This window comes from Geotrypetes seraphini, chromosome 2 (assembly GCF_902459505.1).
Source record: "Geotrypetes seraphini chromosome 2, aGeoSer1.1, whole genome shotgun sequence".
Lineage (NCBI taxonomy): Eukaryota > Metazoa > Chordata > Amphibia > Gymnophiona > Dermophiidae > Geotrypetes > Geotrypetes seraphini.
In genome coordinates, this window is record NC_047085.1 from 196369812 (window position 1) to 196395874 (window position 26063).

Sequence of the window (26063 nt, forward strand, 5' to 3'; positions counted from 1 at the left end):
ACCAGAAGCTGCCCAGCACCTCTACCTCACCCCTTTCTCCAAGTCACAGTGCTTTCCATTACCGCCCTTCCCTCTACACTTGGAGCACTGACATAAATGTAGTTCATTATGAAAACAAAAAGGGAAGGAGGAGGCTATTAGAAACCAAAACGAGGCACGGAACGCAAACAGCTCCAAATCTATTGTGTTTTGTGTGGGGTGTTTTCTTTTAACCACCTGGGGGCGTGGCTTGGGTAGTAACGTCACGGTACTGATAGACGTAAGAGGAGCGGGGTTGGTGAGAGTTTGTCAGTCAAAGCAGTACGGTGTAGTCCTTGGGGTTGGATGGGCCGGAGGCGGTATCCCGGTAGGGCGTTGTTTGCAGGAGGGAGGAGGTTTAGGCGATTCTTTTTTTTAGCGGGTTGATCAAGCATGTGGTTATCGGCGGGTAACGGGGGGTTAGCATGAGGCCAGGCCCCGATGGGTGCGGGCGGTTCCTGGCGCTCAGGCAGCGCGTGTTGCTCGGCGAAGGCTGGCCTGGCCCGGTTCTACGGAGACGCTCGTTGCGCCTATGTCCGCGGGGTCGCCTTCTTCCGCCGTCCCCAGAGGCAGAGCCCTCGCGCTCGGACCCTTCCGTGACTGCAGGCGGATCACGTGTCCTATGGCGGAGTCGCCCTGGACACATCGGGGAGGGGGAGACGAGAGCTGGAAGTTGGGGGGTGATCCCGTGCGCGCCGGCGCTGCGCGGGGCCGCCGGAGATGCGCGCCTGCCGAACGTGGTAGGAGGTAGCGTGGGCTCTAGCCGGAGGAGGCTATCGTGGCGGAGGAACTGCCCCGGTTTTATGTGGGTACTGTCAACCACTTCTAGTCCTCGTTTACTTTCCCGTCTCGGCGCCAGAGGTGAGGGCATCAGGTCATCCAATATATAGTGCTTTTTTCATATAATCTATTATGTAGTGAGTATTTCTAATCTTAAAGCAGGTGGCTTTTTTTTTTAAGGGGCGGGGGGGGGGGGGTTAACTACAGAGAGTCTTGCTTCATTCCTTTGGAGTCTTATGCAGAAATCCATTCAGTATTTCTGGGTGCTGATGGCTGAGCAGGTGGCTTCTTGGGCTTCCAAAATGAGCATGCAAATTATCACAGGGTTAAAGTATGATATGTGTTTTTGTGGGGGGACACAATACACATTGTGGGGTATACGCAAAAAGTTCTATGGAAGAGAGGTACTCCACTGTAGAATTACAGTACTGCTTTAAAAACACATAAATCTCCTTGATGACATTGGAGTGGGGGAAGACATAGAAATCTGCTTGGCATAAAACCTGTTATATGAAGCGGAACACAGTTTAATTAAGGGGAGGGGGTCCAAGAGCTCTGCCCCAGTAGAATCCTGTGGCATGACATCTCACCAGCATCTGACTCTCTCTCACCCACCAGCTCCCAGCACTGTACTTTTAAAACTTAGGGCAGCCGCCACACGGTATCATCGAGCAGGCTTGCCCCTGGAAGTAGAATGACAGGTTCAGGGGCAACCCTGCTCATTGACACTGTGCGGCAGCTGGCTGAAGATTTAAAAGTACAATGCCGGGAGATGGATGGAAAAGTGGGTAGTGACCATCAATTTTTGGGGAGGCCATGGCCCCTGTAGCTTCCCTGATTCTGATTCTAATGAAACCTTTCACATGTCCACTAACTGCTAGCCATTCCCCCTGGAGTCCTGATTCTCATTTTAAAAAAAAGGTGCTCAAAAAGTCCTCCTTCCCTATTTTTCTATTTATTTATTTATCCTTAAACCCTGTCATCATACCCTTGGTGCTCATATAACTATGCCTCTCACACGAGGACTCTCCCTGGTAACCCTATTTTTCTAAGCTTCTTTCCCTCGCCCTATGACACTAGCTCCCAGGCAATTTTGACCACACCACCATTGACTCGCAACCCTGACTAGTTTCACCAATCTATGCTTAAGAAATTTTCCCATATCACTAAGGAGGTGCCTGGTGTTTTCCCTCCCCCACCTTCCCCCAATCATGATTCCTGTATACCACCACTACCTGCTGATACTGACTTCCTAGTCTCTTTCTCTTCACCCAAAGCCATGTACAGCTCTCCCTCCATATTTGTGGGGGTTAGGTGCAGAGCCGGCCCGCGAATAGGGAAAAATCGCAAATAATTTTTTGGGGCTTTCTCTGACCCACCCCCTCCTGCATCCCCAGACCTTACCTGGTGGTCTAGTGGTGACATGAGGCAGGAGCGATTTTCCTAAGCTGCCCCGTGCAAAGCCGTCATCAAAATGGCTGCCATGAGTTCCCATTGTAGTCTCGAGACTACAATGGGAACTCACGTTAGCTGTTTTGATGGTGGCTCATGGGGCAGGAGCTTAGGATGATCGCTCCTGCCCCGCGTCGCTGCTAGACCACCAGGTAAGGTTCGGGCAACCCGCATAAAGAAGAAAAAAAATCATTAATAATCAAATTTGTGAGTAGGGAAACTGTGAATCCGGAGGGAGAGCTGTAATCTACCACCACATCACTCACTCTGAATTCACCACCTCAACCTCCCTTCTATCCTCCACTTGGTTCTTCGCTTCAACACTTTCTGCCTCTCATCCAGCCATCCCTACTCTTCTGTGTGCATCTAGACTGTGGCACGCCCCCCTCCCCCAATGCGTCTTCTATACTCATCTGTATTCTCATACTTTTCCTCTTGCTCTGTCTCTGCCTGTGATATCAAGCCCAATCCTGGTCCTCCCATTCAACCCTTACCCTACTCAAGGGGGTCTCCCATTCAATGTAACCAATTTTATTTCTGTTCCCCTCCTCCTCCTTCTCTGCCTTCTCATGCACCAGGCAGAATGCATGCTCTTAACAAACTTACTTTCATCCATGATCTATTTGTCTCTTGAATTCTCCACCTGAGATCTGGGTCTACCCTGTTGCTCTTTGTTATGGAGGTTACCTTTTCTCACCCAGTTGGTAATGGAGGTGGTGTTGGGCTGCTACTTTTTCTACAGCACTATAGCATTACTCTTATCGCGCAGAGCTCTCGAGCAGGATTGTTCTCAGCCTTTGATCCACGTTCTTTGACTTAGGACTCTTAGGGACCCATGAGGAAGGCAGGGTTGTTGAAACACGGACCATGTTGGGTCCAAAGTTCCCATCTTATGGTCCTGGACATTTTATTATGTGGATTTTATGACTATCTTCAATAAAGCCTGCATCTTGGACATCTCCACAGCATTTTTGTTTTTGGTTGCTCTTTGATTCTGTGGAGTATCAAGGGTCAATTTCTGTTTGTTTGGGCTGCTACTCTTGCCATTTCCCCTTCTCCCACCTCTAATCTCACTGCTTTCCTTCCTTGAAGTCCACTATCCATTTATTCACTCCTAGCTATCCAGGTAGCAGTCATTTTTCAACCTGAGAAGAACCCCTCTTCTTTCCTCACTGACTGACTCGTGGCTCTCCTTTTGTGAACCTTCATCCCCTTCCCTCGACCTTGGTAACTTCAACATCCATGCTGATGATCCCTCTTTACTACTACACTTCCAGATTTCTCTAACATCCTCATTCAATCTCCAGCTGTGCTTCACCAACCCTATGCACCAGAATGGCCACTGCCTTGACCTTGTTTCTCCTCCAATTGCTCTACTACCAATTTCTGGACCTCAACTCTTCCCCTCTGACCATCATCTGTTAATATTCACAATTCATCACCTCCCCTTCTTCCCCCCACCCCAGGGCCAGGTCAATCACTACTACTACTGCAACTAATCACTTATATAGTGTTGAAAGGTATACGCAGCAATCACTACCAATACATTTAAAAACCTATTAACCCTGGCACCTTCTCCACCACTGTCATCCCTCCCTTCAACTGCTATGTGATTTAAGTCTTGTCAATGAAGCCATCTTCTCCTATAACACCCATTCTCTGCTCTAGATACCTCACTCCTACAATCTCAAATCCTGTACGGTACGCCAAACCCCAGCTGTTACCTGTGCTTGATCTGATGAACGTCTTTTGCTTAAATCCTGAACAGATGCTGCCTTTATACACTTCATATTCCTTCTGACATCCTTCCAGTCTGCCCTCACACTTGCCAAACAAAAATGCAATGCCCTAGCTCTAACCCTTGCTGTCTCTTTACTACACTAAACTCTACTCAAAGTGCCCTTGCCTCCAATCCCCTCTTCACTTTCCCCAGACAATGGCTGTGTTCTTCTCTGACAAGGTCCAGAAAATTCACCTTGAGTTCTCAACCAGGTCACCTCCCCCCAGCCCCTCCTTTCATATGTCCCATCTGCCAACCTTCCTTCAACCCTTGCCTCCTTTTCTGAAATTACTGAAGAAGAAACTGCACTTCTCTCCTCCTCCAAACCCACTTCCTGTTCCTCTGTTCTGATTCCCACCAACCTACTCAGCGCTGTCTCTCCCACTGCCATCCCTCCAATCTTTCACATCATCAAACTATCTCCACTGCAACTGTTCCAGATGTCTTCAAATATACTGTAACAAATCATTTATATACCATATCTTCCTCCAGTTCTGTGCAGTTCACAGTTCCAAGATACTGCACATTTGCAGCGAAATACAATTCAGCCTTATTTAGGTACTGTTCCGAATAATTATTTCCTAAAACTTAAATATGAGTCAGATGTTAGAATCAATATGCCAAAATTATGATCCCAAAAGGCCACCTGATAAGCCAGTATTTGATTCAAAAAGCTTTTGTGTTTCAATCGTGTTTATTGAGCAAGTAAAGAGTACAAACAGCACTACAACAATCTCTAATAAAAAATGTACAAAGTAGTCAACAAATGGAGAAAGAATACGCTCATTAATCCCCAAAACTCCCTCCTCCCACTCCTCCCAACGGAAAACTACCAATAGGAGTGGAGTGCCTGGAACCACAAGTATCCAGCTACCTATTCAAGAGACAGCTGCACACTCTAGGGGGTCAACGTTGCCCAAAAAGCTCGCCAAGTGCACTTAAAATGACGTCCCTGAGAAGAGTCAAAATCCTGAAACTGTAATCTTTCCATCTAGCAAAGTAAGCATCCGCCATTGAGAGAGGCAGGGGGGATTCTGGGCAAGCCAATTAAGTAAAATAACTTTCTTCCCTAGTAAAATGGCACGCTGAAGAAATGGCCAATAGCCACTGGGAACAGGTGCTTGCAGCAAAAATATGTCAAACAATATCAAAGGATCCAAAGAGAGGACACACAGGTAAATAAATTATTCCAAAATGACAAGACGGCAGGGCAGAGCCAAAACATATGCCCAAGCATAGAAGGAACTTGACCACATTTAGGACAAGCTCCTTTCTGAGAAAGTCCCATATATCTCACTCTGTTGGGCGCTATGTAAAGGCGCAATGTAAACTTATAATGTTGTTCCCAATGGAGCACGTTGCTAGAGACTTGGACTGCTGCCAGGACATGTTTTTTGTAATCCACAAGCGATAACTGTATGTCGAGATCAACGTTCCAAGCATTTACATATGTAGGAGTCCTGGAGATAACAATGATGAAACCTCAACGGAACAGGAAGTTGAGTTCCCAAAGTATAACATGCAGCCAATTCATCCTGAACATTCTCTGTGAGGTCATCCCAAGGAAGGCCGTGAAGGTAGTGTTTAATTTGTAAATAAGAAAAGATATCTCCAGGCAACAAAGAATAATCTGTTTGTAAAGTGAAAGATTTCATACGGCCCTCTTCAGTGAGTAAATGCAACAAATAATGGATACCATTCACTTTCCAATGGTGAAATATAGATTCAGTTTGGCCTGGTAGAAATTCTGGTTTCCCACAAATAGCAAGGTAAGGTGACACCATCACAGAATAGCCATGATGTTTTCATGTCCAACGCCAAGCAGCTATCGCTACAGGCAAAATACCCAAGCGCCAGAGTATCTCCGACTGGTGGAGACCCATCTTATGTAAATAACAGCTAAAGTGCCAGGGACACATGAAAGACAATTCCATGGCAATGGCAGAAATAGTATTTGATGTACTATACCAGTCATGATTGTGTCTCATGGCACAGGCTATTGTTAAATACCTGACATTGAGCAGACCCAATCCCCCATAACATCTTGGCGTCTGTATGATACATATGGGAAGACGAGCCCGCCTGCAATAGAGAACACAACCGCTTCTTTTACTTTACTTTCAGAAATAAAAGAAGCATTTGGAATAAATACAGCCACTTTGGGGCCAATATCATGTTAAATAAGTGAACACGACCCAAAAGAGAAAGCAGATATGCTCTCTACAGTTGCAATTTAACAGTAGTTTCAGGCATTAATTTAGACACATTTTCCTTATACAACAAGGTCAGATTGACAGTTATCTTAACACCCAAGTATTTCAATGCAACCAGCTCCCACTGCAGCGGAAACTATACCTCCCAGTCATCTTTAACCTCCCTCAGTAAAGGCAGATCTTTAGATTTAGTAAGATTAAGAGAGAAACCCGACAGAGCTCCATAAGCAGAAATAACATCTAACAGTGCAGATAAGGAAATGGAAGGCTGCGTTAGTAAAAGCAAGATATCATCTGCGTATGCCATAACCTTCACCCAAAAAGGAGGATCATCCACCCCAAGAACCTGGGCATCCACCAACAGGGTACGCAACAGGGATTCCAAGGAGCAAACAAATAAAGGAGATAATGGACACCCTTGTCATGTAACCTGAGCAATCTCAAAAGGGGCCGTACGGACTCTATTGAGCAATATGTAAGCTATAGGACCAGAAAATAAAGCCCGCATAGCTGTCAAGAAAGGACCCCCCAAACACTTATATTCAAGCATTGGGAACTAAAAACCTCAGCCCACCCAATCGAAGGCTTTCTCAGCGTCCAGGCTGACAGCCATAGAAGAGATCCGATGATGCTGGCAATACGCCATAGATAACAATAATTTGCACAACCAATTGGCGACCCCTTACAAATCCAGTCTGCCCCGATCTTATAAGCCTAGGCAGAATGGCCACCAGCCGAGATGCCAAGATACCAGACAACAATTTAAGATCTACGTTTAGAAGAGAAATCGGGCGATAAGACCAAGTCTGGTGTCATACCCGGTTTAGGAATTAAACTTATCTGCACCATATAGCCTGGAAATACGTGGTCAGGGGCTTAATCACCCCTAACTGCAAATGTTTATAAAATTTGCCCGAAAACCCATCTGGGCCAGGAGCAGACTGGAGCTTAAGCGCAGCAATTCTTTCCCTGTGATGGGGGCCCCAAGAACCTGCCCGTCAGCCAGAGTCAAGCAGGGTAAGCCCAACTGTGCCAAATACTCCAGGACAGCGGACTGAGGAGACTCCCTGGAGAAATAATCCCGAAACAAGGTACCCATTTCCACCGGGTGAGACGTAAATGAACCATTCAAATCTCGCAGCGCTGCCACATGGCATGTACCACTATTAGCCCGGACCACACGTGCCAATAAAGCACCCGGTTTGTTACCAAACCGATGATAATAGCCTTTACAATAAAACAGCGCGCTTTGAGTTTTTTTGTGTATAAAAGAATTCAAACTTAGCTGTGTGGCAGACAATAGATCCCTAGTCTCCCTGGTCAGACCCCATATAAAAGCTTGCTTGGCCTCCCCCAATTGCTTCTCCAGGTTCAAAATACCAGCCGCTAATTGTTTTTTCTGCGCACTAACAAAAGCTATCACCTCCCTGTGCAAAACCGCTTTATATAAATAGGACGGAAAACGCCAGCTACGAGCACCTAGAGAATCAGGCCGGAGATCAAGGTCTAGCCATATCATACAATGATCAGAGACCTCTTCCAGTCCTATCGCAGCCCTAGAAACCAAATCAAAGGCCTTTGAACTAACAAAAATATAATCATGCGTGAATACGTGTTATGCGCCTGCGAGAGATGAGTGTAATCTCTCTCAGTGGGATGCAAGACACGCCAAGTATCTAGCAATTGTAATTCAGAGACAAACGATGGCAAAACAGAAGAAGAAAGATGACTCAACCGGGCACAAGATGACTGATCCATCCAACCATCCATTACTAGATTCATATCTCCAGCCACAATTAAGGCAGTATCTTGATACGGGGCCAAAAGTGAAAGGAACTAATGAAAGAAGGAAGCATCCGTCAAATTAGGCCCTTATACCACTAATAACAGAAAATCCTGTCCCTGATACTGCAGCTTAACCACAAATAATGACCAGCTGTGTCAGACAATAAAAGTTTCATTTTACAGGGAGCAGACCTATGGACCAATACCGCTACCCCTCCCTGACGGCCCCCTGACGACGAGAAATGAATGCCACCCATTCAATCGCATTTCAGCTTCAAGTGTTCAGTATCACTAAGCCTAGTTTCCTGTAAACAAGCAAGGTACGCAGAATGCCGCCGAAGAGTCCGCAAAATTTTGATCCTTTTAGCAGGAGAGGTGATACCTCCAACATTCCATGAAATTATGCGGTCAGGCAGTGGGAAAAAAAAGGTCAAACTTTCCTAAGAGCTTGCATGTGTAAAAGAAAAAGTGAGAGCGCCCAGCCTTCACCCTCATCCAAGGAAGAGAAAGAACTCCTGAAAGCAACAGCTGGAATTACAGAATTAGAAAAACAGACAAGGAAAAACCACAAGAGCAGCAAAAATCTCCGTCTAAGGCCTAGTCCAGGCACTCCACTCAGAACCTCAAATATCCCCTACTCCACAGCAACTCCCCGTCCCCACCCCTACCCAACCACCCCCTCCCTTCCCTACCCAACTCCCCCCTTAAAATCTACACTCACAAACAGGTTCCACTTGTAAGCGCAGAAACCCGAAGAGTCACTAAGATGGAAAGGGCCCACACCCATAAAAATAAAGTAGTACATTAGAACCAGCAAAATAGAAATTTTAAAAAAAAACCAACTTTACAATACACAAAATAAAAGTACAGAGGCCAGCTCCAACCACTCCAACTCAGATACAGAGGAGCAGTTACGAATCTCTCAATAAGTCTTCCCCCCCAAAATAGGGAGCAACTCCACGGCATCAAGTGAGCTGTGCCACATAATCTCGAGCCCCTTCCACATTGTGAAAAGACTGCCGTGCCATTCACATGGATTTTAAGGAGCGCAGGGTACAAAAATAGAAACCAAGTCTTTTTGGCCACAAGCTCTGCACATAAAGGCTGGAATTTCCGCCAACGATCTTGCAAGGCCACTGAATAATCCTGGAAGATGCGGCTCAATATGCTATCATACTTTAAAGTGTCCTGCTTAAGCCAGTACTGCCGCAAGATCTCCATCTTGTGCAAGCAATTATGGAGCTTCACCACCACAGGCCGGGGTCGGCGGTCTATCCTCCAACAACTTACCCACATGGGTGTGCTCCAAACAAAGTGTCCCCATACCAGCCGGCAACGGGAACTCCATGGCTTGCCAGTCTTTAAATGTAGTGCTTAGCTATCTGTCCAACAAGATCTCTGGCACGCCTATGAACCGAAGATTATCCCTGCGGGATCTGTGTTCAATGTCCTCAAGCTTGTCGGCATAGTCTGCAAGCATTTTTCCAATCGGGTTAATTGCGCGCACATGTGTTGCGAAGTGTCCTCTGCCGCAGAGACACGAGTCTCCAATTCGGTGGTGTGGCTTATGGTATCTCCCAAAAGAGTACTTAAATGTGATATTTGCCCTGAGAGCTTCTCCATTTGAGGAGATAGAGCGGCAGTCACTGCCGTAGTTAATTGATTCAGTTGGCTTTCTGTAAATTCCACCATTGGCGATACTCCATGTTCCGCCATGTTGTCATCAGGCCTCACCTGCTCCTTGTCCTTTTTCATTGTTCTACTGGCCATGGTGAATCCGGTTTTAGAAACAAAGTGGTCAATGCGATGTCAGCTGCAAATAAGGGAGAAGACTAATCGCTGCTGGTCTCAAGGCAATGTAAACGATTGTGTGAGCGAGGTCCCGAGAGCTGCAGAAATCGCGTCTGCACCTCCTCACTGCATCATGTGACCACCTCAAAAAGCTTTTATATGGGCAACCCTTTACTGATGGAAATTCAAATAATCTAAGGCTTCGTACAGAATGTAAGATATCTGCAAACTTAAAATGATCAGGAAGATAAATCGGAACCAGACCATTTATTATCTTATAACACTTGCAGCCAAACTTAAATAGTACTCTGGCCTCTATCTACAGCCAGTGTAAACGTCGGTAGTATTCAGAAATATGATCGAATTTATTTAAGTTGAATATCAATCTGACGGCTGTATTTTGGATGATCTGCATCATTTGATGCTCTTTTTACTTATAGCTAAATATATCAGGTTACAATAGTCTAGAGCAGTAATTCCCAACCCTGTCCTGGAGGAACACCAGGCCAATCGGGTTTTCAGGCTAGCCCTAATGAATATGCATGAGAGAGATTTGCATATGATGGAAGTGATAGGCATGCAAATTTGCTTCATGCATATTCATTAGGGCTAGCCTGAAAACCCAATTGGCCTGGTGTTTCTCCAGGACAGGGTTGGGAACCACTGGTCTACAGTACTTAAAACTAAGGATTGGATCAAAAGTCTAAATGCATTGAAAGTGAAATAAGGTCTGATCGTCCAAAGCTTCTATAACAAAAAAAGGCATTTTTTAACTAAAGAATTAATTTGAACATCTAAGGCAGGGGTGTCCAATGTCGGTCCTCGAGGGCCGCAGTCCAGTCGGGTTTTCAGGATTTCCCCAATGAATATGCATGAGATCTATGTGCATGCACTGCTTTCAATGCATATTCATTAGGGAAATCCTGAAAACCCGACTGGACTGCGGCCCTCGAGGACCGACATTGGACACCCCTGATCTAAGGTAAGTTCTCAGTCTAGATAGACCCCTAAAATTTTTATTCTTGAAAAGATGGGCTACTCACTAAATCTTCTTTAAGCTTGTTGGATGTTGAAGCAAGAAAAAATTTGGTTTTATCATAATTAAGTTTTAACTTGAAATCTGTCATCCAGAATTCCATGGAATGGAGAATAGAGTACAAAAATTGTAGGGTTTCTACCGAGACATTGAGGATTGGCACTGCGATTGTTATATCGTCTGCGTAACTATAAAGTTTGATTCCTAATGATGACAATTTGGTTCCCAGAGAAACTAGATAAAGATTAAACAAGGTAGGGGAAAGGGGGGAACTTTATGGAACCCCACTCCATTGCATGGAGTATTGTTCTTTGAAATGGACCTGATAAGTGCAACATTGTGGAAATCCGCTGAACCACTTAAAGATCTCAATCTGTATACTTTGGAGGAAAGGCAGGAGAGGGAAGATATGATAGAGATGTTCAAATACCTATTTAATGTACCGTAATTTTCGCTCCATAAGACGCACTTTTCCACCCCCAAAAAGGGGGTGGAAAAGTGGGTGCATCTGATGGAGCAAATACAACTCCCCCCTCCTCCCCGGTACCTTTTTTTTTAACAGTCAGTGGTCCAGCACGGTCTCCTGCTGGACGGCTGCCTTTCAGTTGCAGAGTGGCGAACAACGTAGGAGTACAACCTTTGTGCTTCCTGCCTGGTCCCGCACTGCTCTGTGATTGGCTGTATCGCGTGAGAAATTTGCTTTCTCATGATAGTCCAGTTGGGATGCTGCCTGCAGTTAGTGAGTTGGCCTCCAAATTTGCCCCCCCATGAGCATCAAAATTAATCTCTTAACAGCAGGAAATGCTTACAAGGAAACTCTTCCTTCTTGCTAGACAGTGCAGTTGAGCCTGTTCACCAGGGCAGATAGGGCAGGGATTCTATTCCAAGTATTTCCTCATCACAGAAAAAAGACTGGAGATTCTACCTCCATCCAAAACTTAAAAGGTCCTGCACAAATATCTCACTAAGCAGAAGTTAAGGATGGATGCTTCAGGTTCCCTAATTTCTCTCTTTCAAAATGGACTGGTTATGAACTTACAGCATGCTTATATCCACATGCAAATGCATCCTGAGAGGTACAGTGTCTTTGATTAATTATAGGGAAACACCATTACCACTTGAATTCTGCCTTTTGGCCCCTTGTCGGTTTCTTATATATCAAGTTGTAGCAGGGTATTTTTGCAGACTGGGGGTGCATGTTTTCCTGTTTGTATGATTGGCTTACAAGACTCCCCTTCCTTGCAGGCCAGTGCTTGAGGAGGAATAGAGAGACAGTACACCTAACCATTCAGCATTTAAACCCAAAACAGAAGTTGGAGTTTATAGGAGCATTGTTATGTACCCAAGTAACAGCATTTCTTCCACAGTATAGGATCACAGCATTGTAGAGCAAATTTGTAGCATCAGCATGTATCAGCTGCTCAAATATTGAAAGTGCTGGGGCACTTAACTGTCTAATATCCTTGGCATGCCTTCATTTGTGGCAAACATAATGGACCTTATAAACACAGTGAACTCTGTAAGTCTTTGGGATGTAATGTTTGTCCCCAGGTTTCTACAGGCAAAAGTAAGGTTGCATGCCAACCTGTTGTTCATGGCCCTCACTTCTTGGATGTTGAGAGGATAACATTGGCTTCTTATGACTTGCCTGACAGTGTTTCTGAGGTTTTGCTAGCTTTCAGAAGGGATTCTACTAGGTGGTCATATAGATTTGAGTAGAGGAGATTTGCCATCTGGTGTGATGGTAAGGCCCTGGATCCTTTTTCCTGCCCCATACAAAAACTACTTGAATACCTCCTACGTCTGAGTCATATCTTGAAATGAACTCTTAGCTTACATCTTGATGCAGCTGGAGCTCTTCATCCAGCAAAAGGTAAACTGTTTCTTTACAGTCTTTTAGTTTTTCACTTTATGTGGGGCTTCTGTTGAAAAACCTCCCATTAAGCCACCAGCATCTTCTTGTACCTTATGTCCTCACCAGCTGATTAAATCTTCATTTGAGACACTGAACATCTGTCATCTGAAGTGGCTGTGACTTATTGCCTTTTTTACAAAGCCGCACTAGCAGCCCCGAAGCCCATAAAGATTTAAAGGGCTTCGGGGCCATTGCCACGCGGCTTTGTAAATGAGGCCGTTAGTTTCAAAGTATGTTGAGCTCTAAGCTATAGTGATTGATGCACCTTACACTAAGTTTCTCAGAAAGATTCTGCACATCCATCTTAGTTCCTTCTCAGCGTAAGATTGGCTTTCCATTTTTAACAGTCAGTAGTCCTACCAACCTTTTTACTAAAACCTCATGCTCCCAGAGTTGAAAGCATTTTGAAGACACCGACACACAGATCATACTCATCCCTTACCTGTAGTTGTCCCCTGAAGAAGGCAATTTGGTTACCAAAACATGGATTCTAATTGGGACTTTATTTGGATTCCTATGCACAAGTACTTTGGGACTTTTTACGATTTATACAATCAATGACTTTTGTTGGATCATTGTTGTTTTACTTCAATAAATGTAACCGTAGGTTGGAATTAGACATCTCGCTTGCCTCTTCTGTTGTTCTGTTACATTTTGAAGCAAAATCCCTTCTTTTGGTTTGCCCAGAGGTGAAAACATGCTAAATATACATTGGACTAAACAGAACTTTGATCTGTCTGGAATAGGCTAAAGCCAAGTAGAAAGTCCACAGGTTGTTTTTTTTTTCTTTTGACCCTAGCAGGATGAGGACTGCTGTTGGCGGGATGTTTGCAAAAGTTTTCTAAAAGGGGTAGAGAAATTTTCCCACATAGGCTCCATTTGATGATTTCATTCTTGTGTAAAAATTCCTATTCCGATGTCCTTGAAGAATATATGCTAAAGGTAAATAACTTACACGTTTTGAAACTCTGTAGTAGACTTGCCTGAGAATTATCTAACTGCTGCCATACCCTTTGGGAGAGGAAGCAAGCAAGAGCACTGATTAGAGAATGACATAAGGACAAATTTTTTCCTGTCCCTATGGGATCTCATTTTCCCATCCTGTCCCCACGAGTTCTTTTCCTATCCCTGCCCCATTTTTCAAGCTCCATCCTCATCTGCACAAGCCTCAAACACTTTAAAATCATAAGTGTTCGAGGCTTGTGCGGTTAAGGCAGAGCTTACAGAAACGGGACAGGGACAGCGACAAAACTCACGGGGATGGGACGGGAGTTCCTAAGGGGACAAATTTGTCCCCGTGTCGTTCTCCAGTATTGAGAATCAGGAAAGCTAAGGTTCAGTTATATACTGCTGCTATTGAAGCTCCTCATGATATTGGGCAGGTTATTTTCCCATTGCCTCAGGTACCAAATTAGATTAAAAGCATTTTGGAGCAGGACCCCTATAGTACCTAAATACTTATCACCTATGCACAATGCTGCGTATGATCAGTAGCACTGTTAAAAAAAAATTACCCCCAAACTACAACAGGAAACCGGGGGCTGTAACAACAGTATGTGATGCCTTGTGCTCTTTGAGATAGCCAAAGAAGGAATCTGCAAGCAGGACATTACAGGTCAAGTAACATACTTGATTTAAAAATTTGAGTTTTTGACTGGTAAATTATAACCAATTCTCATGTATTGAAGTTTAATTCTTTTATGGTTTTTGTTTTTGTTGTTTTTTGTAGCTTTCAACGTATCTGCCTCATCTTTCCAGTATGATAAAAGAAAAGAAATTTCCTGTTCAGAGCATAAGAAGCTGTACTTTGACACTCATGCTTTAGTGCGTTTACTGGAAGAAAATGGTAAAAAAAAATTTTTTATGTTAGTCATAGGATGTCCGTTATGTGGTGGTGATGATGGTTTCCAGTCAAACACCATTTTAAGCCAAGTATCTCTGTTTCCAGTGCAATAGGTGAGACATTCTAGATCACAGGTGTCGAAGGCCCGCAAGCCAAATTTGGCCCGCCTGGTCGTTTTATGCGGCTCACTGTCCAATGCCCCCGGTGCTATCTTGTGGCCGGCTTCCTCCTCACAGCCGCAGTGTGCATGAAAAACCGCGTGAAGCAGCTCCTCGCGCGTCCCATGCCTCATCCAGAAGCATTCCCTCTGACATTGCAGTGTCAGAGAGAAGGCTTCCGGTTCAGGCGCAGGACGCACGAGGAGCCGATGCACGCGACTTCGTTCACACTGTGGCTGTGAGGAGGAGGGAGTTGGCCACAAGATAACACCGGTGGGCATCGGACCACAGGCCGTATAAAATGGCCAGGTTGGAGCCAGCCAGAAGGTAAGACACCCGCCGGAAGGAGGGAGAGAACAAAGGTAGGGGGGAATGATTTTATTTTCAATTTAGTGTTTGAATTGTGTCAATTTTGAGAATTTTAATCTGTCTATCTTTTGCACTGCTCAGGAAGAAATTTGTTTCTTTTTCCCTGGGGGTTAAGTCTTGAATCTTAGGGTTTCTTTTTTATATATTAGTACTTTTAGTTTTTGGTTCCCTATTTGCATAGAGGTTATCTGTAGGTAGGAATGAATTTTGAGAATTCTGGTAGGAATGAATGTTGAGAAGCATACAGTGTTCCTTTTCGTGCTGTGCTCCTTTGGAGCCTGTATTAGCAGTCAAGCAGTTCTGGGATTGGACAGTGTATTGGGTCCTAGGTGAGTTCAGTGAGCAAAATGGGTACATTTGATATGTGTTTCTTGGTTCTGAAAGGCTTCCCTGTCCCATGCTGGCTCCGAAGTATCTGACTCCAAAAGCTGTGTAACTGATCCCCTTTGAGATTAGAAAGAGGTTCTACTAGATCACTTGGGGGGAAGGGGCTCCCTTCCTTTTCCTTAAAGAGGGAAATTGAGATCTTTGGAAACAGTAAGCATTATAGACTCTGCTAAACAGGTGCTGCTGGACTCTGTATTAGAAAAGGCATTCTGAATTTTGCATAAACTGAATGAGGATACAGTTAATACCCAATGGTTGTCCTGTGAGGAAATGAGAGGGTAGTCGTTGCTCTGATAACTAGATGATGGCAGCTGTGTCTCTTGTGGTAAGGTTCATTTAGCTGGCAGATGTCTAGATAGTTCTGTCCTTTGGATCTCAATGGCCCTTTATTAATTTGAATGGTAAAGGATTGGTCTATTTTTTTAAGATGCTTCTGCTTGGAATAAGCTGTCTTGTCAACTCCCTGTTCTGAGGTGTACTTGCCTGGTATATGCACAGAACCTTTCTTATGATTCTGTTCCTATATCGGAGCTGGAATAATATGAGGGTAGCTTGAGTTTAAAGAAGGAAGTGTCTTGGGGGTGGAAGGAACGATGTAGTAAAAATACATACCTCTGTGTTGTCAAGATTCAAAAATTTTGCCTCTAAGGCAGGGGTTCTCAACCCAGTCCTCAGGACACACTAAGCCAGTCTGGTTTTCAAGATAGCCACAATGGATATACATGAGATAGATTAGCATGCAAATTTATCTCTTGCATATTTATTGTGGGTATCCTGAAAACTTGACTGGCTGGATGTGTCCCAAGGACTTTGTTGAGAACCTCCTACTCTGTGGCACATGTGTCAAACACAAGGCCCGCAGGCCGAATTCGGCCCTCCTGGCCATTTTATGCGGCCCTTGGTGACTGTGCGTCTGACACTACACTCTCCAGGAACCTCCTTGAATCCCGACTCCCCCACCTACCACCTCCCTGCCACTGAAATTTAAAGTCTTTGGGCAGCTGATACAAAGCCAGCCTCCCACCGTTGGCCTGCCCTGAGAGTGTTCTTTCTGCAGGTCTTCCCCGATCCTAATAAAATATCAAAAGATAATTTTGGGTTTTCCCGGCCCAACAAAATTTAGGGCCTGTTTTACAAAGCCGTGCTAGCGGCTGCCGCGCAGCACAGCCCCGAAGCCCTTTAAATCTCTATGGGCTTTGGGGCCGTTACCTCAGTGCAGCTGCTAGCGCGGCTTTGTAAAACAGGCCCTTAGTAATTACAGTTCTTAGTTTCTGCCAATCTCTACTTGTTAATTCCAGAGGAATTGGGGAAAAGAACCATTTTAAAAAGAGCTATACGCCCACCCAGGGATAAAGGCAAAGACTGCCATTTCAGCAATTGCTGTTTTGTTTGACTTAGGGCTCCTTTTACAAAGGTGTGTTAGGGCCTTAACGTGCGGAATAGCACATGCTAGCCACTACCGCCTCCTCTTGAGCAGGTGGTAGTTTTTCAGATAGCGCACGCTAATCTGGTGTGTGCGCTAAAAACGCTAGTGCACCTTTGTAAAAGGAGCCCTTAGTAAATCTGGAATGTTAGAATTCCCATCTAATCCTACCAAACGCTTTCTCTGCGTCAAAACTAATCAATAACGAAGGCAAATTCTTATGACTCACCCACTCCAAAGAATACAAAATTGAACGAATATTCTTAACTGTCGTTCATCCTCTTACAAACCCTACTTGAGGTTTAGCAATCAAATCAGGTAATAATTTTGCCAATCTATTAGCTAAGACCTTAGCCAATAACTTTGGGCTCCTTTTACAAAGCCGCACTAGCGGTTTTATCACATGCACCGGATTAGCGCACGCTAGCCGGAAATCTACCACCTGCTCAAAAGGAGGCAGTAGCGGCTAGCGCGTGTTGCAATTTAGCGCGTGGCTTTGTAAAAGGAGCCCTTAGCTTCATAAAGAAGAGATATTGGTCTATAAGACTCCACCTTATTAGGATCTTTACCCGATTTTGGAAATACTACAAGTTGAGCTTGACGTAGTGTTTTTGGTAATATTTGTTCCTTAGTCTGATTATTAAACACTAAAGGAGTTGCAATATTTTGCCCAATAATCTTATAAAACTCTGCTCAATAGCCATCCAGACCAGGTGCTTTACATAATGGGCTTTGTTGTATAGCTAACAGGTCTTCTTCCCCAATAGGATGATTCAGATTGGTTTGTTCCACTTGCCCAATACAAGGTAACTCCAAACTAGATAAATAAGTATCACCAGATAATCCTTTTTCTTGACTAGAAGCAAACAGAGAAGAATAATATTCCTGAAATATTTTAACAATATCTTTATCTTTTGTGTAAATTTGACCCTGAACCAATTGAATTTGTGAAACTCTAGATAGAATACATTTACCCCTATCCAAACAAGCCAATAATGCTCCCGTCATATTATCATGTTTATACAATTGATATTGATAATATTTTACAGATTTAATAGCCCTTTGATGAAGGAGCTCATTCAATTGAAGTTGTGTAGCCAATAACTGAGCAGTATTAACTTCCGTAGGATGCTTGGCATGATTACCTCTAATTTTAATAATCTGTTTTTCTAAGCGTAAAATAGCTCTATCATGGGCTTTCTTTTTTTGACTAGAATATGGAATAATTTCCCTGCTCAATACTGCCTTTGCTGTTTGCAGTTTGCAATCTAAATCAGGAAAGGAACTATAATTGCAATAGCAAAGATATACACACACATGGAAAGAGGGAAAAAATAATAATAAAAATTAAAAAAACAATGGTGGCATCCCTTAGAACGGTGATTCCCAAACTATTGTCGGTCTTCCTTCTATGTACTCCAGCATGCTTCCTCGCCTCCTTAAGCATGCTCCTCCATTTTGCTTCCTATTTTTTCTGACTTATGTAAGCTTTGCAAATCAGTGCTGTTTTAGTCATTAGAGTGAGAGTGTAAGTAGATAATCTGAAAAAATCCTATACTTATATAATTTCTTTATAGGAGTTAGTGGCTTTTTGTGGAAGGTGTGTTGGCTGTGACTACTCTGAAGGTGAACTGACTTCTGTTTTGTGCTTTTTTCTTTTTTTTTTACTTAGGTTTCACTACTCAGCAGTCGGAGATAATTGTATCTACTTTGGTGAAAATAATTAACTCCAATATGGACGTGGTTTATATGGATATGGTCATCAAAATACAACAGGTCAGATACACACACATGAAATCTTGCATTCTGCTCTTCTCCTCCTCACCTAAGAAGTCTTGGTGAAACATCTTAAAATATTTTTGGAGTATTTTATCAATTAAGTATATTTTCAGACAAGATGCTTAAAGCACTGATTTTGTAATGTGTCTGTATAGAACTCAATCTCAAGCTTCTAAATATTTTAATGATGCTAGGTTAGCTGCTATGATGCACTGTAACACAGCTACAGTGATCTAGTGTTGGTCTATGATGCTATTTAAGAATTGGAGGCTCATGCAGAAGGTATGTAGATCAAAACTGTTCTCAATTCACTACCTTCATTCTCCAGCTTTGATAAAGCCATGAAGTAGGATGACCTAAGTTAAATTGTAGGATAGAGGCCAGGACAGAGGATAAATGGGGAGACAATGAATCTGCTCAAGGTGTTGGGGGTGGGGGAAGAGAAAGGGGAAATTAAAAATACAGTATATCCAGCAGGAAATGGATAAAAATTGTTTGAGGAGGTAGAATAGAGATCGTAAGTGTGTGCACCCCCCCTTCCCTCACACAATTAACTTATCTTTAGTCTAGAAATTAAAACCTGGGAATATCTAATGTTAACAAGTTAATATTACTGTTAATTGAATGACAGATGTAACCATTGAATGTATTTATTTGTAAGATCCATTTTCTCCTGAAGCCTCACAACAGGGATTTTGAGCATTCAGCTGTGATATAGACTAAATTCCTCCTGTTTTCCTTTACCACTTTATAGTTGTGGTTGAACTGTAAGGATTAGAAAAAGAAGTTTTTGAGGCATTCAGTGAAATAAACAAAGTTCAACTTTTTCTTCTGGATTTTGCTAGTCCTTAAGTTGAACCTATTATGTTAGAGGACATTGGTATTTCCTCCTGGTTAGCAGGACATTATCTTCAACCCGAGCTCCAGATCATGCATACTTCTCACTTTTGCATATAGAGCCATTCCTGGTTCTAGGCCAGGGGTGGGCAACTCCAGGGCCGGAATCCAGTCGGGTTTCAGGATTTCCCCAATGAATATGTATGAGATCTATTTGCATGCACTGCTTTCAATGCATATTCATTGGAGAATCCTGAAAACCCGACTGAATTCCAGCCCTTTGCTGAAGCTGTGCTGGCTGGTCCTCATCAGTTTGTATCCGTCAAGATGATCGATGATGTGGTCTTTTATCAGCGCCTCTGCCATCTTTCCTGGTACCGAAATCAGACTCACTGGTCTATAGTTTCCCGGATCTCCCTTCGAACCTTTCTTGAAGATCGGTGTAACATTCGCCACTTTCCAAACTTCTGGAATCTTTTCTGATTTGATTGACAGATTGGCTATTAGTTGAAGCAGTTCAGCTATAACCCCTTTCAGTTCCTTGATTACCCTCGAGTGGAAGCATTCGGTCCCAGGGATTTATCGTTTTTAAGCCTATCAATTTGTCTGCATACCTCTTCTAGACTGACCGTCGTCCCTGTCAGTTTCCCATCTTCATTACCTGTGTATAGCGTGTTGGCTTCTGGTATATTGGACATATCCTCTTTGGTAAGTACAGACGCAAAAAATGTGTTCAGTTTGTCAGCGATGGCTTTGTCCTCCTTTAGTACTCCCTTTATTGCATGGTCATCTAATGGCCCCACTGCTTCCTTCGCGGGTCGTTTCCCCTTAATATAGTGAAATAAGGGCTTAAATTTTTTTGCCTCCTTGGCTATTTTTTCCTCGTAGTCTCTTTTGGCCCCTCTTAACACCTTAAGGCACTTGCTTTGATGTTGTTTGTGCTTTTTCCAATTTTCGTCCATTTTTGTCCTTTTCCATTCCTTAAACAAAGTCTTCTTGTCTCTGATCACTTCCTTCACTGTTACAGTGAGCCATGCCGGTTCCTTGTTCTTCTTCCTCTTGGAACCCTTGTTGATATGCAGTATATATAGATTTTGTACCTTGGTGACTGTGTCCTTAAAAAGGGATCATGCTTTCTCTAGCGTATTTACAGTGCTTATTCTCTTCCTAATCTTCTTCCTCACCATGACTCTCATCCCTTCGTAGTTCCATTTTCGAAAGTTCAGTGCCGTGGCCGTCGTTCTGGATCGATTTTTTGTTTCTGTGTCTAGGTTGAAGCGAATCATGTGATCACTGTTTCCCAGCGTCCCTTCTACTTCTATACCATTTAGAATTAAGTCCAGAATTGCATTTTCTCTCGTATTTTCCATGACAAGTTGTTCCAGGAAGCAATCGCCTACAGCATCCAGGAACTTGGGGTCTCTCTTGCAGCTGGAGTTGCCTAGGTTCCAATCTATCCCGGATAATTGAAGTCGCCCATGATAACTGTGTTGCCTCCCTTTCATTCATGTTTAATCTCGTCTGTCATTTCTCTATCAGTCTCTTCAGACTGCCCTGGAGGTCGGTAGTAGATGCCGATCTTCGTATCCGTTCCATTTGTTCCCGGTATTTTGGCCCATAGAGACTCTACCTTATTTTTTGTTTCCAGCATGTTCACTCTGGTAGACTCAATTCCCTCTTTTATGTATAGGGCAATACCCCCACCTTTTTGTCCTACCTGTCGCTGCTGCCCCTCACTATCTGTTGCTTTCTCCTGCCTCCTCCTCTCTGCCCGACTTTCTCCTGCTCACTTGCCTCCTCTTCCTCTACATTATGAGCATTTTATCTGTCTCACTATTACATTCAATCAATAGAGTAGATCTCTCTCTAATTAAATGTTAGGAGTCCTTGAGGAACCCAGTCAAATCAAAATCTACAGATTCTAATTGATCCGCTCCTAATTCTGTTACTTTCTTTTTCTGGGGTATATAGTAATTATTAAGTATGGGAATAGAATCTGCATTGGCGAACCCCAAGATTTCTTTAAAATATTTTCGTAACAAAATCTCAGATGTTATCAAATGAATCTTGGGAAAGTTGACCAGTCGCAGGTTTCTAGCCCATAACATATTTTCCATCATTTCAATCCTTGAGTACATGATATGGGAATCTGATACTGAAACCACATGTATAGTAGAAACCTGAGATTCAGCTGTTGAGAGGTGTTTATCTAATATTTTAAAACTGGAATCAATGTCTTCCAACTTCTGAACTACATGTTGGGAAACTCAACATTCTGAGTGGCTACAGACTTTTAACAGCCCCTGAACTCTTAAATTTATCTTCCAAAGATCTTTCAAAGATATATCATTCGGGGTCTGTGAGTCCTGGGTAGATAAGGCAATCTCCTGAAAGGATAATGCCTTAGGCAGCTCCCTAAAGACCATCAGGGAGGATGTATGTACTCCCAAGGACTCCAAAGGAGACCCATTGGGATCCGATTCTGGTCCCAAATCCCTTGATATTTCTGGAGGGGGAGGAGGAGTTCTATTCAAGGGACTGAGTGATGCTCCTGATAATGAGTCGGCATTGCTTAATTCACTTATAGGTATTAAATTGTGATCCATAGGACCGGATGACACCGGAGTCGAAGTCGAACTTTTGGTCTTCACCTTCCTTTTCCCCATTTATACAAGCAAAATTAAAGCCCCAAATCAAGTACATAAGAGGAAAAGAAAGGGGGAAAGGAAAAATTCCTCATACTTACTAGTGACTCCAAGGGGCTTGGCATGCCTCTTAGGGCATGCCCTGTGGCCACTCCGCAGTCGCAGCATCTCTCTCACTGAAAAGTGAAGGATTCCAATGACGTGAGCCAACTGCCTCTACAGGTGCCTGGTGGTAATTGGCTCCCTGGTATCGCCACCTTCCAGAGTAGAAATGAAAACGCTGAGCCAAACCGACAGGAAATCAATCCCTCTTTCCACAGTTGTAAGTAAACTTCTCCCTCAGAAATCATCTTCTACCACTTATAAGAGAATATACTCTGCTTCTTCGACATCACCTCAAAAGAGGCAGAGACAACAAAAACGTCAACCCACAACATCTCAAAAACCAGCTCAGTCTTTCTGACCTGCTTCTAGAGAGCATAGTCAAATTATCAACCTTAAAGCCTCTGCCTCTTCCCATTGGTAGTCGTCTACTGGCATTTTTTCCACATAAAGAAAGGCATTTTTTCCAAGTCATAAAGGAAGGCTATTCTATTCATTTTGTTTCTATGTCACCAAATTTCCATCCAAGAGAGTCCTCTCTTACATCTCAACAGACATCCCTTCTTCTTCAGGAAATAGAAGCTTTACTTCAACTAAATGCCATAGAGGAAGTCCCTCATACCCAAAATATCAGTTTTTTTACTCAAGATATTTTCTAATTCCAAAGAAGATGTGAGGTATACGTCCGATTCTCTATCTCCCAAATCTCGGCAAATATCTTGTCAAAGAAAAGTTTTAAATGTTATCCCTAGCAACATAATACACTTCTTCCTCCATATTCACAGGGATTAAGGGCAGAGCCGGCCCGCGAATATGTAAAAATTGCAAAATAACTTTAGGGCCGACTCTGACCAACCCTGCCTCCCTCCCATCTCCCGGACCTCTCCACTGTACTTAGTTTTTAAAGCCTAGTGGTCTAGCGATGAAGCAGGTTAGGAGTGATCTTCCTATGCTCCTGTACCGTGCAGAGCCGGGAACAAAAATGGTTGCTGTGAGTCCCTGCAAGACCATGGGAACTCACGGCAGTCTATTTTGTTCCCAGTTCTACACAGGGCAGGAGTGTAGGATGATTGCTCCTGCCCTGTTTCACTGTTAGACCACCAGGTTTTAAAAAGCAAGTAAGTGGAGAGGTCCAGGAGGCGAGAGTGGGTCACCTAGAAGAAAACTGCGAATAACCAAAGTTGCGAGTAACAAACCTGTGACTATAAAGGGGGATGTGTATCCCCTTCTAGATCAAAACAAATGGCTATGCTTTCTATATCTCAGAGGCTTATACTCACATTGCAATTCATCCAAAATACAGAAAGTTTCTTCGATTCAGAATTGCTCATCATCATTACCAATGCAAAGTTCTTCCTTTTGACCTAGCATCATCTGCAAGAGTTTTAACAAAATGCCTGATTGTAGTTGCTGCGGCACTTCATTCCTACGATCTTCACGTATTTCCATACCTGGACAATTGGCTAATCAAAGCAGTTTTGTGTGGCAACAAAAAAGACCATATATTTTTTTTCAACAACTGGGATTTGAGGTCAATTTTCCAAAGTCTCAAACCCTTCTCAATGTCTCCAGTTTATAGGAGCAATTTAGACACAAATCAACAGAGAGCTTATCTTCCTCAACAAAGACAAGACAATATAGTTCATCTTTCTAGACAGATGATGCAACTCTTAGGCCATATGGCATCCACAGTTCATGTGATTCCATTTGTTTGCCTACATCTCAGGATACCACAGTGCCTGTCAGGGATCCTCTAACAAAAAAGATCAAAGTCACTTCATCTCTTCAGAAGTCCCTTTAGTGGTGGATAAATGCAGACAATCTTTCCAAAGGTCTTCTGTTTCAGATTCCCTCACATCAAGAGGTTCTTACAACAGATGCGCCCATGTATGCTTGGGGAGCTCACTTGGATGGTCTCAAGACACAAGGTGTTTGGAATTTTCAAGAGAAAAAGTTACATATCAATTTACTGGAATTAAAAGCCATTCGGAATGTACTTATTGCATTCCAGAGTATTTTGTCCAATAAAATTATTCTAATCCGTACAGACAATCAAGTAGCAATGTATTACATCAACAAACAGGGAGGTACGGGCTCCCTTCTACCTTGTCAAGAAGCTCAACACATCTGGAGTTGGGCAATTCCTTGCAATATTTATTTGAAAGCTGTACAGGGAGATCAGAATGTGTTGGCAGACAAACTCAGCAGATTTCTTCACCCTCACGAATGGTCTCTAAATGCCAAAGTACTTCATCAGATTTTCAAAGTGTGGGGGAACATTTCAAATAGATCTTTTTTACTTCTCCCCTCAACAAAATCAACAACAGAAAGAAAAACCTTCAGATCAAAAAGCCTTAAACATTTCAGAAATTTTAGAGACATCTGAGAAGGACTTAACATCATCAGCCACTATGATCATTTCTTTAGCTTTACCAATTGATAAAACATGGTTGTTAAAGCTTTACTTTAAAAATAGACAAAAAAATTTTCTTGGTCATAAAATACAAATGTTCCCAGATTTGGCATGGGAGACGCAAAAACGTCGCCATGAATTTCTTCTTTTGAAACCTGGGGCAACTTTTTATTTGAGACATCTGTGTAAATGTATTGTGCATTACCGTACTGTTAAGTATGTGTTCTTTGAATCATCTCAATTGATAACTTTTGTGGCAATGTCTCGACTGGAAGGAAGAAATCTTTGAGTCCTATAATTTGTTATTTGATGACCTCTTCAGAGCTACAGCTTTCAGTTTCTTCTTAAATTCTTAGCATTTTTCTTTGTTTCGCTCTTTTTGAGTCTTGGATCCTAAGTTGAGGACTTGAGCAAGAATAGTAAAAAATTGTTAACTTTATGAGTTATAATTATATTGTACTTAATGTGTTTTCTATTATTGCTTTCTGTACAAGTGTAATGCTTGAAATTTAAATTGAAAATCAATAAAGATTTAATGGATAATTACTTCTCCCCTCAATCACAAATTCCCTCTGTTTTGCTCCAGACAATATTCTCTGCACCGTCTAGAAGAAGATCAATTTCTACTAGATTGGACGAACAAATTCAGTTATGCGTTTACATCATTCCCGTTCATTCTAAAGATATTGGTCAAACTCAAAACAGAAGTAGCTTCTTGGTGGCCGAGACAACCTTGGGTCTCCCTTCTACTTCAGCTGCCTGTCAGGGATCCAGTTCCAATACAATACACTTCCCCCTCCCCATTCGTGGTTTTGACACTCGCAATTTCACATATTTGTGATTTTTTGGGGGGGAGGGGGGAAACCCCCCCATAGTATAGCATGTTCCCGCCTCTCTCCAGTCTTCCCCCCCCCCGGCATCCTGGCCTTACCTAGTGGTCTAGCGGGCTTTTGGGGCAGGAGCAATCTTCCTACGCTCCTGCCCTGTGTAGATCGCCAATAGGAAATGGCTGCCGTGAGCTCCCGTCGTAGTCTTGAGAGACTACGGGAACTCACGGCAGTCATTTCCAATTGGCAATCTGCACGGGGCAGGAGCGTAGGAAGATCGCTCCTACCCCAAAAGCCCACTAGACCACCAGGTAAGGTCAGAATGCCGGGGGAAAGGCAGGAGGGAGGCGGGGGTGGTTCAGAGCCGGGCGAGAAGATATTCATGATTTTTCCCTATTCGCAGTCCGGCTCTGCCCCTATCCCCCGTGAATACTGAGGGAGAAGTGTATTTCCATCTCTTCTAACTCAAAGTCATGGGTCCATCCTGCATCTCAATCTACAGTTGCTACA

The 26063-nt window shown here is 43.3% G+C and overlaps 1 protein-coding gene across 2 annotated transcripts in view; it reads left to right on the top strand.

Annotated features, from left to right (window-relative positions):
- Positions 1-268: 268 nt before the first annotated feature.
- MCUR1 (mitochondrial calcium uniporter regulator 1) overlaps positions 269-26063 on the top strand; it is a 119885-nt gene continuing 94090 nt past the window's right edge. Inside the window, exons 1-3 of one of the 2 annotated variants that reach the window (XM_033934624.1) lie at positions 269-879; positions 14500-14616; positions 18623-18726. In XM_033934624.1, the coding sequence (XP_033790515.1) occupies positions 444-879; positions 14500-14616; positions 18623-18726 (657 nt within the window). In that variant the 5' untranslated portion in view covers positions 269-443. The remainder of the gene's footprint in view (positions 880-14499; positions 14617-18622; positions 18727-26063) is intronic. The other variant, XM_033934626.1, reaches the window with a different exon arrangement.